Here is an 18,955-nt window from a genome sequence, read left to right on the forward strand (position 1 = left end):
GTTATCGATATCCCGGGGCTCTAACCGCTGAGCCACCACTGTCCCACTGTAGTCGTGTACATCGCCAGGTCATCCACATATATCTTAATTGGAAAGAGCCAGGTGCCATTATGCAACCTCTCCCCATCTACGACCCACTTAGAATCCATAATAATCACCTCCATCTTCACTGTAAATGCTAGAGATGAGATTGTACAGCCCGTCATTATACCTACTTCCTAAATATATACGTTTCCATTCTTCCTACCAAAGGATTACAGTTTGTGGGGATCTGGGGAACCTTCAGGTTTCACCTCTTAGTGTAGTGCATTGTGGATTTTGAGGTGCGTTTAGGATTATATTTCTTTTTAGCTTATTATTATGCTTTTTTTTCACCCAAATTTTGAGATGTTTGATGATGGAGCTGGCTGGTATTTAACTGAATCCATTGTTCCCTCTACCAATTAAATGTTCCCTGAGTCATAACACACTACACATGCGTTCCATTTCTAAAATGCCTTTACTACAGACCACCATGAACAAGTAATAGCCCTAACAAGCTAATTCAAATATACTGGATGGGATGCACAGTGCTACTTTCCTCGTTTTTCCACAATTCTCAAGTCCATGCCAACGTAATAAACTTAATATATATATTTATATTAGTGTGTAAATATTGAGAAAATGACTGCGGATTCTAGGTTATATTTTCACATTACCGCCCAATCATAGTTCATGGATATTTCCAAGAGCAGCTCTGTGCTGTAGGCACATTTTTAAATACTGCGGCTCTTTACGCCTGACTCATCTCACACTCCTACCCACAGCAGAGGCAGCATGAAAACATCTCACACACACACTCGCGCACGCTGGGAAGGCGCTGGGAAAAACTCGACCTACTTTCTCATGCTTCTCAGAGTTGGTTTTTGCGCAGTAAGGAGTGTGGAGCAACAGAATTTAACAGCAGCATGATGCGGATTAGCTAAACTGGCATGCAAAACCAGCTGTAGTCCTTCTAGATCAATAAATAAAGACATCAGCTCCACAATGTTGCAGGCACATGTTGCAGGTGCGATTATACAGGACTGCAAGCGACATTATTCACTGGTATAAGATACGTAGCTATTACTCTTATAGAAAGGAAATACCACCCCCCCCCCAAAGAAGAAAAAACAAAAACAGCAAACTGTGGTATGTAAAAAATTTCCATCTAAAAGAGGCTAACAAGGTCAGTGCTGTGTTTGGTTTTTGACACCACCTAAGGATGAATTTATTTGCATCATTTAACTTGATTAGCGTCAAAACATTTACCAAGGTTTGGACAACTGCTCCACACTGACCTACTTTTGGTGTGCTGTTTGACCTAAAAAATAAGGAGTGCTCAACATGTATGTGATACAGCAGTATATTCCAAAACAATCCTAGTGAAAAACATCTGCTGGTATCTCATGCAAACAAAAATCCACTGCAACACCATTTAACCAGGCAATGGGTTCTTTGCGTTGTCACTATTCTATATAAAACCAATGCCTTCACTAATAAAGCTAAAGAAGCCTTTTTAGTTATTGTGCAGACAAATTTCTTAGGATCATGGATATCAGCAATTACTGACATCATGAGAACTGATAAGCCTGAAAATGCTTAAAAACAAGATCAAGATCACCTTAGTTAGGACAGAAAACTGGTAGAACAATTGACACGACTAATTCAGTGTTGAACAGCTTGCTAATTAGAAGTGACTTACCATTCTTGTTCAAAAGCTAAAATTCAAGGCATTGGATTGGAAACTAATTGCGCCACTTAAGAAGCATGTCCTGTCCAGTATTTCCAATATTTTGTAACACAGATTAACTACAGATTTTTATCATTGATTTTCAATATTATTTGATTGGTGATTTTCATTAAACCACTACTAAAGTCAATGCTAAAACGTATGTAAGCTAAAGACAGCAACGAAAATCAGCTTAAGCTTTAGTTGACCGTGTCCGTTCACAGGTGGGGGCTGGCGTGAAGTGAAAGACACATATTTAAACATATAAAAATAACAATATTGCTATTAGTTCTAAATATTTGTAGATTTTCCTAAGCATTGTCCACACTGCCTTGTTTTTACGCCCTTCATGTGCTTTATGTGGACTAGGCTTAAACAGGCACTTATAGTCTTAATAGCTGCATGGTCCATACTCCCATATTTGCTTTCAGAAATGCTAAACTGGTTACTTGTTAACTATTAGAGAAAGAGAGAGCAGTTCATTCTTGAGGTCATTCCACACAGACTTACCCCACACAGGAACTGTAGAGGCTCTGGAGGCCGATGGAATGACTTATGGCAAGGCACTCAAGTATGCTCCTCTGAACTCCTTCAACAGGCTGGAATAAGTAGCAAAGAGAACAGGTATTAAAACTCAAAACATACTCAGGCATGACTGTTCCCACTCCCACAGGTTGCAGTCAGCAGGAAACCTATGAAGTGTGTCAGTTTACACCTGACCAAGTCAGTCAGTCAGTCAGTCAGTCAGTCAGTCAGTCAGTCAGTCAGTCAGTCAGTCAGTCAGTCAGTGTGCTGTTGTGGAAGAGTGCAATGGGCAGGTGCATAGAAATATATTTTCTTATAACTTAACTTTCCTAAAAACATCCATAATCACATGAATAATACAGTCCATAGCAACATCAAATAAGCGCCATGCTTGCTTATTGTTCATCCAACAATTCCACAATGCTAATACACTTTACTATGAGCAACACAAACTTGCACATTCACCAACTCTTCTGGAAGCAGATTTTAATACGTTAAAGGGTACAGAAACAAATCTGAATACCGTGGACAACGTGTTAGATATGACATGATTAATCATTGCAAAGGAAAGAATTTGTCCTTTCTAGACATATTGTATTCCTATCTGGGTCAAAAAGCATCCATCTGCAGGAGGGAGAGACACGCCTGGAAAAAAAAAAATGCTGCAGTGCTTGTCAAAGATTCAGAGAGAGAACACACTGCAGTTAGACAGAGGGCCCTCCAGGAGACAAGCTAACGAGCAGAAGACATGGCAGGAATTTGCAGTTAGGTTTACTTCACTCTTTTTCATTTACCCTGCACCAGACACGCTTCACCAAATCTGTCATCGTGACCTCAGGAGGACGGACTCAATTTCTGGCAGTAAGACAGCAAATTCAGGAGAAGCTGAAGCAGTGCCCAGACTGCACTCTCTGATAAATTAAAAATCACATAACACTGTCCCTTGAAAGCAATAAACGGCAGAGCAATACAGTTCTGGTGTTAACCACTATTGATACACTGCTCTACAAGACTATTAACAGTCAAAACCTCCTTCTTCAGTCTGGAACACAGTCAAGGAGCCTGGCTTTAAAAGTTTCATTTAACACATAGCATATTTCTACAAATCCGATTTACACCAACGGGCCAAAACATTATGGCCCAGACGGCATTGATAGCTTAGATGAAGAAACTAACGTTGATTATCTTCTAACAGTGGCGCATGTGAAGGTCTAGGCTATATTAGACAGTAAATAATGAACAGTCGGCTCTCGTGTTGCATGCAGGAGGAATGGTAAGTGTGATGATCTGAGCGATTTTGATACACGCCAAATCGCTGTGTCCAGACAACTGGGTCCGAGCGCCAAATCTCCAAGCAAGGCTTGCGGTCTGAGGAGCGATAAACTAAGAACTAGAAACAGGGGGTTGCTGCAAGGCCAACAAAGGGAATCTTGTCTGGTTGGACCCGACAGAAGGATGACTGTGGACTACTGCGGCACGGTGACCACAACACGGTGCATTGCACTGTAGCTGCAAACCGAGAGAATAGCCATGTTCATGGCCATAAAGCGTTAGAACAGGACATTGGAGCAATCAAAGAAAGTTGCCAGGTAAGTCATGGCACAACAAGTCCGATCCACCTTGCAACTTAACAGAACTTAAAGGATCTGTAGCTAATGACTTAGTGCCATAGGACACCTTCTGAGGTTGTGTAGAAGGAGCTGTTTTGGTCGATGGTTTGTCTCATCTGCGTTAATTACATAATTAATGCCAGAGCTAGTTCTATAATTAATTACATTTACATTACACTTAAACTTCAATAAAGGTCAATAAAGGAGAAAAAGCTTCAAAATAAAATAAAATATACACCTTGTTTCAATGAGCTATAGGTGAAAAAGAAGATCTGACTTTCAGTCTAAATGAGCATTAGAATTCATTTTGTTAACATCACATATTATTGTGCATGCATCTCACTGGGATCATCATTATTAAAAACGTGTCCATGCTGTTCCGTTCAGCTCACAGCTGACAGATAGGCGCCTTTCACGCCCCATTTTTGACATGCGTGAAATAAGGCATGGATTGTAATGGTTGGATGGTTGCTGGTCTGTTGTGGGCGGAGATCGGCATGAGTCCGACACTCAAAAAGAAAGCTCATAAGCAACAGCTGTGAGCATTTGCTGACCTTTTCATCAACACACATGCAAGTTTTAATCCAACCGATTGCAGTCCTGAAGCAGTTTCTCTCCCAATTAGTTGAAAAACCCCCCATCAAGCACCATCACTCACAGACCCTCAGAGATAAAAGGATGCACAAGGCTAATGTAGTTTTTCCTTCCCTTTACATGATTTTGAGGTAAAGAGGAGGCATGGCTGTCCTTACTCTGAGCTTGCTTGTTTATTCTTTAGACGCATACTTCAATTCAGGTACAGTATTTGCCTGTGTATATGAAATTGAGAAGCTTGTATTGGCCAAAACAATAGGACACTTCTAATGCATCAATAAAGAAGAGTGACTAAGTTGTTTTTTACCTTTGGAAAAAATCTGCAGTAGTCTCTGGTCAGAACCATTTCAGCCACATCTTTCAGTCCTTCCAGACCCAGCATGTCTGCAGCTAACACAACCTGACTGAGGAACACAGGTCGTTACATGACACCAGTTCAATATCAATGTCATTACTACAGGAGAGACCATTGAAAGTAGTGCTGAGGGACATAATACTGAGTTTTAGGTGCCAAGCACCTTATAGTCCATACTCGCTTACTAAGCAGGCTGAATATTCTCAAACATGGGTATGCTCCACATCTACTGCTCAAGTAGCTTTAAGTGCTTTCTTAAGACCCTTACAATACAAATGCAATTTTGGGGGGGTATTGAATATTGAAAATATGTGCACACTTATGAAGCCTTTGACACAGAATGTTATCCGTCAGAAAAAAATGTAATTGCCTAGATTTTGCAATTCCTCTCCATCTAATTACAGCTCTCTTTCTAGGGTTGGTACGGTAACAGACAGCCGTGACTATTGCCAACTAGAACTGAACTTGCTTTGTATCCTTCTCACCTGTGGAAGGAGCTGCGTCTCCAAGGACTGTTCAAAAATGGTTCAAACTCCATTAACGCACATCCAAGCTATGGTTAGAACCCCTTCTAAAGTTTCAATCTCTTAAAGAACTCTTCCAAAAGGCAGCACACAGTTTACTCTGTGAGGCCCAGTCTCAAGCCATGTAGTGCACCTTCTAGCAGGACCTCAACGCAAACAGCAGGATGTTGATCTGTCTGATCTAAAGTCACTTAAATTCGGCAATCCATTAGGGAATTCTCTATAAAACATTTAAGTAGTGCACTATGTAGGGAGTATAATGTGATTTGAGATGCTGCCGATAGTCTCTTCTCACAAAGAGTCAACTGTGCAGGTTAGTTATGAAAGGAGACAATGCTCCGCAGTAATGGGACTAAAACCTCATTTCACAGTTGATTCAGTTCCTCGTCAACACATATTTCACAGCCCAAACAAATTTGTCTTATTTGCACGGTGCTCAGTGTGTACCTGGCTGTGGAGTGGTGCTTCATATCAGTGACACTGTGGGGGTGTTGTTGGTGTACTGACATATACTTTTTTGTATTTTTTAAGAACAGCAGAACACAAGCCCCTCTGTCTTTTCTGTCAATCACTCTTCCAGCGTAGAGCAATAGTACTCCAGAAAGCATCAATTCACTTTAATAGCCTCATCATTCGTGACATATGTGGAAGATAATCAGTATGCTGGAGCAGACGTAACTGTAGTCAGAGTTAATGGGACTTTTGATGGTACCTCACATTGGTTCCTGGAGGAAGGTCCAGTATGGCTCCATACATGAAGTGCAGAAGAATCTCCATCTCATCTGGACCCAGACTAAAAACACACAAGCATACATGTAACTACCACAAAATATATATAGTGAATACGTTTCCATCTCTAAACATGGCCTTTTACACATGATGTGCTAAAAATATTAAGCCGGATTTTTAGACCAAGACCAAACCTTCGACTTAGACTACATTAAACTCTCAATGGGGATTATCTTTAAGCTGCTTTAGGTGTTTTACTGTGAAAGAAAAAAAAATGCTGTTGAGAAGCTTAAGGCGCTTTTCCACCAGACTGCAGCATGACATGGCACGGTTATTTAAATCCAGAACTATCCATATCCCATCGCACAACAGCGCCTGCTGAAAAGAAGCGGGGTCCTCTGGAGGCATTTGGTACCAGAACTTCATGTTCCCCCCTTTCGCCCAATTTGGTTCTGCCAATTAATTCACCTGTTCGTAGCTCCCCAATCAATGCTCCCGACACTAGGAGGGTAATGACTTAACATATGTCTCCTATGCATACGATAAATATGAAGCCAGCCACCGCCTCTTTTTGGAACTGCTGCCAATGGATTCCCAGCTCGGGCACACCAGCTAACAGACATCTGTGCCGGCTAACATTGCTTGTGGAGTTATGAGGGGAGAAAGCATCATCTACCCACCAGGAAAGTGCACGGCAAGATGTGCTTTCTCAGACTCTGGATGATGATGGCTAAGCGGCATGGCTCTGGATTCAAACCCTCGACCCCAGGGGCCCTGGTTGGTCCAGCGGACTAAGGTGCTGGTTTGAATCCCGGTCGTGCTGATGGCTGTCGGCAGCAGAGGCCCTAAGATTGGGGCCTAATTGGCCTTGCTCTCTCCAGGGTGGGTAGATGGCGGCTTCCCCCCCACATCTCTTTGTTGCCCGTGCTGGCAGTCACTTGCGTCTGCGGGCTAGTGCATTGATTGCCCGTTGCTTTGGAGGCAGTTCGAGAAATGAACGGATTGACTGAGCATGCTACGGAGGAGGCTTGTGCTAGTCCACCTTCACTGGTGATGGGGGCATCATTTTATTATATATTCTTTTTTTAATAGTGTACCATGAAACAACTTTAATACTGCACATTACATACCACTGCTATGCTCAGTTATTCACAAAGCATTTTAAAAGGCATTTCACAAGGATGCACATGCTATAAAACCAAAATCCTCACAGAACAGTTTTGCTTTACCAGCCATCCAAGAAGGTGCCAAGCACCAGTGAGTATATTTTTGCTGCTCCCCAAGAATCATGGACAAATGACACCCCTGTGTTGTTTTCACTCATAAAACTAAAGTCAAAATTAAGAACTATGCTCAAGACTCACAGAAATGTTCTGCTTTGGCAGATGTAATCAACACTCCCAAAGGAAAAGTACCAAACGGTCACAACACATCTTTTAATTAGGGAACATAATATTTCCAGGACAATAATGTCCATGAGTGTGTGTAAACTACCCACCTCGACTGTAGCCTTTGTAATTAAATAGAATACAGCACTGTGTTATTTCACACACTTTTCATTTGCTAGGTTTCCTGAAGATGTTAATGTCTTAGTAGTTGATTTTATAGCCCCCAAGTTTGCACTGAAGTTAAAAGGTCCTAATTGTGCAAACTCTCGTATCTTTTTAATGGTCACATGCACAAATAGTTTGTGTATTAAGCTCTGAAATGGACCGAACTGTAACATACTCAGACGAAGAGCTTGTTTCGGTCTCTATGTGCCTGTCTGGCATATGAAACCTTAAACACACACATCTGTCGTCTGATGTACAAAAGCAGACTAGTGAATAATTAATGCACTGTAGGCTGCCTGCACACCCTCAGATGCCCTGCTCAGTTCACAAGTCTGAACAGTAACACAGAAATGTGAACGACTAAATACCATGTAAACAGAAGACTGAGCCCTTTAGAGTCCTGGTCTAACAAATAGAGGTTTTCATAGATCCATGATGCAGCAATAGGCATGTCTGCCATGTCCTCTGAGCTAGCAAAGGGGTTGTTGTGTTACAGACTACTGTAGCTCTGTCGTTACAATCTTCAGAGAGATCTTTTTTTTACATCCAATACCTGTAATTCATAATTATCACCTTGTTGTGGTCATAAATGATCATTATAATCCACATATGAAGTGCAGTGAATGGAAGGTGATATCAACTTTACTTAGTTATGAAAATCAGACATGATATTATTATAGCTATTTAGATCAGAGAAAATAACATAGGTAGGTGGAAGCAGTGTTAGACTTATTGCTATAGAAACAGTTGTATACTCTGGTACAACAGTATGGGTATACTACTACAGCACTCTCAATGCATTCTCATATTGATGATCTCAGTGCGTGTGCATTATCGTTACCATGACAGTGTGTGTATTTACTCTTTTTGCCATTTTTGGTACAGCAGTCTGTGTATACTCATTACTACAGGAGAGTGTATGTATACACGTATTACTATAGCACTGTGTTTGTATGTAAACATACACACACTCTTATTGCTAGAGAAATGTGCGTACTTCTACAGCAGTGTAGGAGAAATGGTGTGTGTCATTTGTTTCATGGCTTGTGTTGACCTACCCCTGCAGTGTGATGCACTGACGCGAGCTCTCCATCCAACTGCCACACAGCATCGCTCGGAAATACTGGGAGCGGGCACAAAGGATGGCCCTGAGGTCACACACACACACACACACACACACACACACACACACACACACACACACACACACACACACACACACACACACACACACAAATCACACCCATGAGGAGAGAAAGGTCAACTCCATCCATCACACTCAAGCTTCACACTGCATCACCCCAGTTGATGTGCTTGATGTTGGTAAATCAGCCCCTAAAGTGATAGCAGTGCGGGAGAATACAAGTGTGTGTGTTCGCGCTTGTGTGTGTGTTTAGTGACTGACGGAATAATTTAGCCAAGGAGAAAGAGCTAAGCACATCTCTCACAGGAGAAAATGACGAGAGGCCTCTTTCACAACAGATTAAAACACGGATGAATAGCCAATTTGCTTCATCTTTCCCCCAACATCAGCAGATGTTTAATAGATCCATATCCTTGTACATTTTTCATGCATTTTATTTTTTCACAGAGGTCCAACTGTGTAAAGGAGCTCCGTTCTGATTGGCTGGGTGGGGATAAACACGCATTGCAGCGTAGCTTACACGACTGTTTGAACAAGGGAGTGAAAGGTATTTTTGGAACTTTAACCTCAGTAGCATACGGCTGATTAGGATAATAATTTTGATGTTTCCATATACTCAGGAAAAAAAAACGTAAGACGCTAATAGGCAGATGCTGAGGCATCTTCCCCTCGTATGCATGTTTTGAGTTCTTTTCTATGCTACAGATGCAGCAGACAGAGAGGAGTTTGAGAAACACTGGAGAATTTCTTTAAAGCTTGACTGATTTTGTTCTTCTACCTCTTCTCCTTTTTTTCTTCCCCCATCCCCCCACCTTCTTTGTCACACACACTCACACACAGTCTAAAAATAGATACCTTTTTTCTAAGTCTGTCTCCTATTCCGAATGTGCACTCAGAGTAAATTACAGATCTCAAAAGAGATCAGAAGAACAGAAGAAAGCTGGAGATAAAGAAAGTCTAGCTTTCAGCAGCATTCAGCACTGGACAGCGCCGACTGGCAGACTGTGAATGATGCCTGGGGGAATTTTTCTAAATAGATCGACAAATTGCCAAAAGACAAAACCGTTCACAATGCTGCTAAGAAGCAGACGCCTAAATGTTAATGTCTGAGACTTGGTTTAAAAATAAGATTGAGGGCTAAATAGTATAAAAAGCAATTTATGGCATGAAGGAGGAGCAGGGATGTTGTACAATAGTTCAATTTTATAGTTTAATAGTTCAACAGTACAATTTTGTTTTAGAATCTATGTCACCTATAATTACACACTGTATATTATGTTAATTTGGTTAATTTGTCATTTTGAACAACACATAAAAAGGCATTTGCATTGTGGGCATGGTGACTCCTAGTTGCTTTAACCCTCTTCTACAGACACAAAGCCCTTGTAATTCCACTTGAATGGCTAGTTTTTAGGAAAGTGAGAGAAGTCTAGGCATTCAGTTATACATGTACAAATAGGCAGGGCAGTCTGCAGAGTCAGGTAGAGAGTCACTTTGGAAATTCTGCACTCCGTCAAAAAAACTGTGGGAACTGCACCCAAAATAAGGTCACCCATTCTCTACGGTGCTTTTTTTAAAATCAGATGAAAGGAAAAAACAACCAGGATATGCTGGCCCTTAAACCATTAAAACTGAAAATTAGCAGATGCTTATAATATGTACTGTAAATGAATGATAAACAAATTATAATAAATAAATTATACACACACATACATACATTTTATATATATATATATATATATATATATATATATATATATATATATTTTTTTTTTTTTTTTTTTTTGATGCGATTTGTAACTTCTACAAAAAGTAGAGCACCTCTGCAGTGCTGAACATATCTGGAACTGCAGGGAAAGGGAAAGACTGTGCTTTGAGGGGTTTATATATATAAAAAAAAAAAAAATGCACACTGTTGCCATGGCTACGCTATAGGCGTAATTCAGTAACCTCTGCAGAGGCAAAATGATGAGTATTACTTAGTGAGTGATCCAGCCTTTATTAATGGACTAATGAATGAAAAAATAAATAAATAAATAAATAAAAAACATCTAACAGACGACACTGACTAAAAATAAAAGTCTATAGGGAGCCATTGCAGTCACAGTCATGGTGTGTGTGCCTGTGTATGTGCATCCAACAAACAGACCAGATCGGACCAGGCTTCAGAACACAGCCGCTACCGTTTTAAGCAGTGTGTTGATGGACAGTCTTTTTTTAAAGACAAAAGTGTGTGAGATGTCTGTCAGAAACCAAATAAGCAAGTCCATTTTAATTAAATGAGGATTGTAGGAGGTGGCATAAAAAAGTGTGAGGTTACCTGTGAGCAGAGAAGACTCTCTCTCCCACCTGGATGCTGATATCAGAAGCTTCACCTCTTTCATAAAGAGCCAAGAGGTCAGCACCAAGGCCAGAGGCCGGCTCTAAACGCACTGAATCTGGGGGTGGAGGAAGGGATGGTGAGGGAAAGATAGATAGAGAAGAGAGCGAGAAATAGAAAGCCAGGGGAAATAAATGACAGTAGATGAGAGAGCGAGAAAGCGAGAGAGCGAAAGAGATATCAACCGCAAGAGACCGGGACAGCGGTCAGATAAACAAATGAAAGGAAAGGGACATTTATAAGAATGTAACATTCATAAGGAAGTTATGAAGTTTAAAACTATAGATAGTATATACAGACTCTAGGCAATGCATTGTTGCTTTTAACCATCAGTAATTACACACCACACTCCTTACATACAGAGACCAGAGTGAGGATCGAACCCCAACCCCAGGCTCCGGAGCTGTGCAACACACATACTAACTGGAGGCTTTTCAAAAATAGGCGCTGAACAATCACACACACGCTGTACGCTCAGTGCCTGCATGGTTGCTCCATTTCACAGAAACTCTGTAATACCCCACCCTCACCTGGTTCTGCGCTGGTGTGAAGCTCCACAGCCTCTGCCTTGACTGCAGCGCCATTAAGCAGCGCAGAGTGGCCGTCCAACCCAGCAGGGCCACCACATGCTTTTCCCAGACATTTATCCTCAGTGTATACTCTCCTGTAAGTCCAGGAACACAAACAAAACACTTAATAGCTAGCCTTAGCTATTCATACACCACAGTACTGTAGATCAGGCAGTCTGTTCCTGCAACAGAGATTTATTAGTAAAAATCATTCAGCTCTGCAAGTTTGTCTGTAAGACGAATGCTAATCAGCCAGGACGATAGCACCATGATTGACAGGTAAAGTGAAAAGTGACAGGTGAAAGGACATCAGTCAAGGGCCGGGACATATTAGGCAGCAAGTGAACAGTCAGGAATAAACAGGCAAGCATAAGGATCTGGGCCACCTTGACAAGAGGCAAACTGTGATAGCAAAATGACTGGGTCAGAAAATCTCCAAAAGAAATACATAAATAAATTAAATAAATAAATAAAATAAAAACAGGCAGGTCTTGTGGGGGTTTTACTGGTATGCAGTGGTCAGTATCTACCAAAAGTGGTCCAAGAAAGGAAAAGCAGTGTACCGGTGACAGGCTCTTGGACACGATTCATGAAGGCCCCACCTTACAACTTACAGGACTGCTGCTAAACGACTTGGTGCCAGATATCACAGGACACCTTCAGACACCTTCATGGAGTCCATGCCTCAAATGCTCAGATCTGTTATGGCGGCACAAGGGGGATCTACTCAACATCAAGCAGGTGGTCCTTACATTACTTATATTATGGCTAATTGGTGTAAAACAAGACATAAATCATGAAATAAAGGCAAGTTAGAAAATACAAGGATTAAAATTTTAGGAAAATATGAAAAAAAAATTCTGAATACAGATCTTTTTGAAGACACATGCAGTATATGTACCGACTGTGTACAGTGAAGGGAAACAAGTATTCAGATACTGTTATGGGTGTAAATGGAACAAAAGTCACAGTTCAGACCTGACACTTCGATTTCAGTTTAGCAGGGTAGCGGGGTATTCTATAAAATAGTGACCCTATAAAAGAATATTTGGTCTGTATGTAGATGTGATCCATTTAGCTCTAAATCACAGCAGAGAAGGCAACATTTTTGCAGCCCATTAAACAGTCAATATTAAGGCAGAGTGCTAAATCTTTCTAAACATGAAGCCGTCTAGCCCTGCAGCTTCCAGCACCGAGTCAAGATATTTGCTAGGTAAGCTCTGTGTGTCTCGAGGGCGTATTTACTTTAGGAAGAGTGTTCAGAGATGCTGAGCACAATGTTCCAGGTACAGCACGCTCACCCCGGATTAACAGAGTGAAAAGCACACGGTGTGACTATACAATTACAGAGTATGACTGAGAGAAGCACCTAAAGCTATGCTTTAAGAGTGCTGCGGGTTTACGCCAGAGAAACAGTTGCAAGAAAAGTAAGAAAACGCTTTGGAATTAGTTGGATTCCTGAAATTGAAAATCATTACAAACTAACAGAGTGTAACTCAACTAGAGAAGCCCAGAGCATTTGGCCGCTGACCAGAATCAGAGGATTGTTTCAGTGTGATTGACCATAACTGGTGACCACTTGATCAGACTCATAACAGATTCTGTGCAGGTCACATTTACACTTATGAAGGGCACGAAGGCGCCAGCCGCACAAACACAGGCACACACACCATTGCTGTGACTGGATTGGCTCCCTATAGACGTATATGGGATGTCCTAATTTGAAGCATGGCTGTAATAGCACACCACCAACAGTTCTACTGTTCATGTCTATTGAGCACATTGAGTAAACGTCCACAGTGCAGGCTAGAAAACGTAAGTGAACATTTGTGTTAATGTGTTAAGTTATTATTAAAGTAGTTATTGAGAACCTTGCCTTGACGTAAACAATTACAGAAGACTCATCATTGAGAGGCGACAAAAGCATTGCTGTAGATCTGGGTGTACATCATTCCACAACAGGTGAACAAACTACAAATGGGAGAAAATTCAGGACAGTTGCCGCAAAAAAAAGGAAAAAAAAAACAAAAACATCTTCATCCTTGATGATAACAGGATTTTTGCTGAGTTATAAGTCCATCTCACTGGACAGGGAGTTAAGGCTTGAGAAAAAGAATCAATTTCCTATAAATAGAGATAGAGGAGACTACCAGTGACATATGGCGCCATCTGTCAGAGATACAATGGCACTGCAGCTCCAACGTCTTTACTGCACCGTTTAATTGTAATTACACAACTGCAGAGCAAGTTACAAAATGAATGTATACTCGAGACAGATCAAGTTTATTATTAATACATTGGTAGACATTGATAAAAAATGCTAAGAATTCGACAGTCTTCTCACAAAACAATTATGCCATCAAACTGAAACATAACATGTCTGCACCAACTTACAGACACAAATACAGCTTGGTTTGAAAGGCTACAATCTGTTTATTTACATGAATGATTTAATAAGTGACTAATAACAAATATCAAGTCCATATCAGCCTTCACTGTGAAGAAAGCAACCATTCATAAGCACTCATGCTGGAACCGGCATTCATGCAGTGAATTGATGAATGGACCTACTGGCCACAAGTGTATCTGCTTGACCTATTCTTGCTGCATTTAGAGTAATGGTCTACCAGGGTAGCAGAGTAGACCATTACTCTAAATGCAGCAAGAGAGGAGTCAAGCAGATACAAAGAGTCAGCCTGGCTGTCTCTCTAAGTCAGGAAGCCAGAAGGACAAGAAGGTGAATACATTTAGCAACAAGGTCTCTGAGTCTAGCAGAGCTTTTTTGTACTACAAACAGCAGAATACCACAAGACCTGCACAGTGTATGGCTGTGTATTACCAAGAACCTTGTGGTACAGGAGTTACAAATCAATATTTTGTGATACTATAAGCAAGGCTTTTCTTTCTTACTCCCCCCTCATTATACAGCACAGTGTATTTTGTGTAAACCAATGTAAATAATATTTATATTACATATATTAAATTAATATTTTATATTATAATATAAAACATAATATTTTTAAATTAAATATTGAGATCACAAAGACTGAAATATGCAATTGAGCCATGTAATCAGTCAGTTTTTTTTTTTGTTTGTTAGTTTTTTCTCCCCCACTGTGTGCTGAGAGCATCCTGACTACTCTCAGCTCCAGATGAGTATGTCTGTGGGTGTTTGGATGAATCATGACATTCATGCAGTTCAACAAAAGCACATTATAATGCAGGCCCATCTTTAACCACTTTACTAATTCACCAGTGAGTGTTTTTTTTATTTTTTTTATTTTTTATATATAGAAATTTAACTTAATTGTAATATGTAGCACCAACAGCGTTTTGTGCAAATCGTGCAAACCTAGAATACAAGTAGACTCATACATACCGGATGAGCTCTTTCAGAGCCGTGGGCTCAGTGCCCTGTAGATGGACGACTGAAGCAGTTGGTGCAACCCCCTGGAGTAGGTGTGGAGTACGGGCCAGGAGAACGGCCCTGTGGGCCTGGAGCCGAAATCCTGAGCCCACACACAGAGTGACATCCACCTCCTGCTCCTCTTGCAGCAGCCTGCGATTATATAACATCACACAAACACGCTTAAAATTTAGGCAGGGCCCAAAAAGTCTTGGGTAGCGCCACTGCTGGTCCAAGGTCCTTATAAGGACAACCCACATCTTAGTACACCTTGGGAAATGGACAATTGCTATGGAAGACATCATACAGTATACAATCTAATTATAATCATACAGCAACAAATTTTAATAATGCAAATCACAGTCTTTTCAAAAGGTCTCGAAAACCTGTCACATTGTTTTTACCCTTAAAATAACCTTGAGCTTAAATGACCAAGATCTTAATATTTGTTGTTTATTGTAAATGAGTTCTGAAAAGTTTAATATTTAAAATGTTAATAATTTTGAATGCAACAATGAATTAATTAAATTTTGGATTTAAAAACCCTGGCAATGATATCAGGTTACTGCTTGGTTGACTTCACCACACACTTTCCATTTACTGGATCTCTTAATTTAAAGACAGTACAAATCGCAGAGACTGCAGTGCAGGGTCACATACACAAACCAACCAAAAGTCGACAAAAAGTGAAGTGGAAACACTTTAACATGTGAAAAGACGGTTTCCAGTTAATTGTGTGAAACCGAGCTGTTATGCGTACACAGAAAGCACAAGGTTTTGTTGTGCTGAGTTTCAGGACCCAACACAGAGACAAGTCTGGCATAATTGCTAAGCTGGCTGATTTTGTGTGGTCTAGAAGATTTGGTTAGATCATGATGTTACACAGATGAACACAGACAACAATGAATTTTAGAAGAAACTTTGCTTTACACCTTTCATATTTCATATTGAAAACAGCAATTTCTAGAGCAGTGCAGATCTGCCAGTCTTTGTTTTCTGTAAATATAATTCAGAAGATGTTATGGTTAAAAGACCAGTTTTTAAAACAACAAATTTGTTCTATAAATAATGTTATTTAATTAATATACTACATTAATTTATATATTATATAATACTCCATTCATTCTCATATATAACTATTCAGCTTGATTACTCCACTGTAGAAATTACCACGATTTTCAGACTGATTAGAACTTTCCACCCCTTGTCACCCTCTTTGTTTAATATCCCTTTACAGTACTCTGTTAACAAAGCTACAGCAGATACAAACCCCTGCCTGCCATTTATGTACAGTTAATAGACTACGACACGCTTGCCAATCAAACCTAAAAATCCAGACACTCCACAGGAGCTAAAGCTGGGTGCGTCTCTGTGTCCGCTCCACATCACCGCCATCATCACTCATGTCCTCGAGTACGCTCTGACTGATCTGGGTGACCCAGTATCCTGCTCTGCCCTGGGCCTTTGGAGCGCGGAGGTGACCGCTGCTGTTGAAGCCCTCACCGTCATCCACTCCGCTCCGCAGCAAATGAGAAGTGGGTCAGGAGGAGTTACAGAGAGCGATCAGCCTTGGCTTCAAAGTTACACTCGTTATGCACGCTCTGAAAGTCACCGCTAAAGAGCGAAGCACACTTTATTTCACCCCAATGCTTTACTGTCTTTCAACTTGTACATTTTCCTCAGTGTGCGTCAACTAGAATTGCTGCCATGTGCATCAGGTTCTTATGCATTTGCATACAGTAGCGCCTCATTGCTGAAATTTTGAATTTCTATCATCCAGACCACTGTACCAGGAAGAGGGGTTTAGTTATTGTACTCTGTATGTTTGCTCTTGATGTACTGTAGACTAGCGTTGGACTGGAAAACAACATTTCCAGGAGGACGTCGTTCTCATCACATTAGACTCGTACTACGTGGGCCTACGCTGCAACAACAGGAACAACGTTTAAGGCAATCCTCAAGGCGAACGCCTGCTCAGTATTACAGTTACCTGTTTAGGTCTCCAGACAGCGCGCTGGACAGGCATTTCCTCAGATTACTCTTGCACTTGCGCTCTTTTGACTGGAAATCCCGGGCCACCTCCGCGGAGAGCATAGCAGACTGACGAACGCAGCGGAGCTGCCTGTCACGGCCGATTACTGTCCTGTCAGCATTCAGAAGGGATGTCTACGGTCTTTCCACAATCCTGTTGGGAAATAGGAGAAGCATTAGCTTGCAAATCTTGCTCGCTCGCTTGCTTTTGTTTGCAAATATTTCCGAAATGAAGACAATTTTCAGCAACCAAAGCACTGACTAACTGTTCTGAAGGTTATAATGGGATACTTCTGATCCAATGAGTGCTCTGTCAAAATCACATCATGGGATCTCGCTGCTCCACTGTTGTGAAGTTAAAATATGCTGACAAGGAGACTTACCTCTTATTCCCAATATACAAAATATAAAGGATAAGGATAAAGGTGCACGTATTTGTCACTGTACAGTGTGGACTGTACAGCGAAATGTGTCCTCCGCATTTAACCCATCTGGTAGTGAACACACACTCACACACACACACACACATGTGTTAGGGGCAGTGAGTACACACACACACCCAGAGCGGTGGGCAGCCAACTCCAGCGCCCGGGGAGCAGAGAGGGTAAAGGGCCTTGCTCAAGGGCCCAACAGTGGCAGCTTGCCGAGCCCGGGAATCGAACCCACAACCCTGTTATCGATATTCGTGGCCCGTACGGGTACCACAAACCATTAAAGGATTGAGGTTCCTGGAGGTCTTGTCTTTTGATCGTGAGCTGATATTACGGAGGATCTTAATGGTTTAACAGGTGACCTGATTCTAGAGGCCTGATGGTTTTGTACGATTTGAAAAATCCTACATCATCACTGACCTACAAAACTGAAAGTATGGCACTGCAGCAGCTAGGGCTCAATTTGCAACCCTGGTTGTTAGCTAGTCTCCCATCTCTCACCAGATACAACCTCGCCTCTATGGTCAGCCCTATAACTTCACATAGCTTCTACTTGTGCTTCAGTGAAATACTGTGTACAGTCTAAATGAGCAGCTGGTAATACCACCAGGGTTGCTGTAGTGGTCCAGAATATCAGATAACTGTATATATATAAAAAAAAAAAAAAAAAAAAAAAAAAAACACACAGGACAGAAAGCTTTAGGTGGGGCTTTAAACTGTGTATAGCTGAATGGATGGAAGCTAGCTAGCACTTAATACGACTCTGAAACTAACGCTAGAGGGAAAATGAAGGGAGGGAATATGAAGCACAACAGGAGCTTAATTAGCAGCAGTCCTACAGACTGGATCTCCTCAAAACAACCCTGAACACACTGCCTGGTAACGTTAGATAGCTACCTGTGGGAAATACTGTCACCGCCGAGCTCGGAGCCACAAGTCTGCTCCTCCAGTGCAAACGCATGAGCAGCAAAAACACATGTAGCGAACTAGCTAGCTGCTACATTAAAAGCTAACACGTATTTATATCCGCAGCCCTCAAAATTGCACGTTTTCTGTACACTGAACAAACACAGATAGTGGATAAAACCTCTGATATCCATGCAGAACACAAAGCACTGACCTGCACCACACCTGGAAGACCACAGCGCGCCTGCTCCTCCACACTGAGCGGGCCGTCCTCATGCTTGGAGATCTGCTTCCGTGGAAAAACCTCAACAAATGGCTGAAATAAGTGGTAGACGCTATGAATGAGTCTTCACCCCTCTCCTCCTCAGGTCCAGCAGCAGCACTGCTCTACTAGCTGAGTGTCTGGAAAGGACAGATCGCACAAGAACGGCCCGGAAATTTACTCTCC

General features: G+C 41.4%; 1 protein-coding gene across 1 annotated transcript in view; it reads right to left on the reverse strand.

The window, feature by feature from the left end:
- btbd8 (BTB domain containing 8) overlaps positions 1–18,955 on the reverse strand; it is a 42,606-nt gene extending 23,651 nt beyond the window's left edge. Inside the window, exons 1-9 of the mRNA XM_072684034.1 lie at positions 18,722–18,955; positions 17,130–17,324; positions 15,113–15,292; positions 11,695–11,828; positions 11,105–11,222; positions 8,699–8,788; positions 6,071–6,151; positions 4,787–4,883; positions 2,261–2,349 (exon numbers count right to left, since the gene is read on the reverse strand). Coding sequence (XP_072540135.1) covers positions 2,261–2,349; positions 4,787–4,883; positions 6,071–6,151; positions 8,699–8,788; positions 11,105–11,222; positions 11,695–11,828; positions 15,113–15,292; positions 17,130–17,233 — 893 coding nt within the window. The 5' untranslated portion in view covers positions 17,234–17,324; positions 18,722–18,955. The remainder of the gene's footprint in view (positions 1–2,260; positions 2,350–4,786; positions 4,884–6,070; positions 6,152–8,698; positions 8,789–11,104; positions 11,223–11,694; positions 11,829–15,112; positions 15,293–17,129; positions 17,325–18,721) is intronic.

The sequence above is a fragment of the Salminus brasiliensis genome, chromosome 7 (genome assembly GCF_030463535.1).
Source record: "Salminus brasiliensis chromosome 7, fSalBra1.hap2, whole genome shotgun sequence".
Classification (NCBI taxonomy): Eukaryota; Metazoa; Chordata; class Actinopteri; order Characiformes; family Bryconidae; genus Salminus; species Salminus brasiliensis.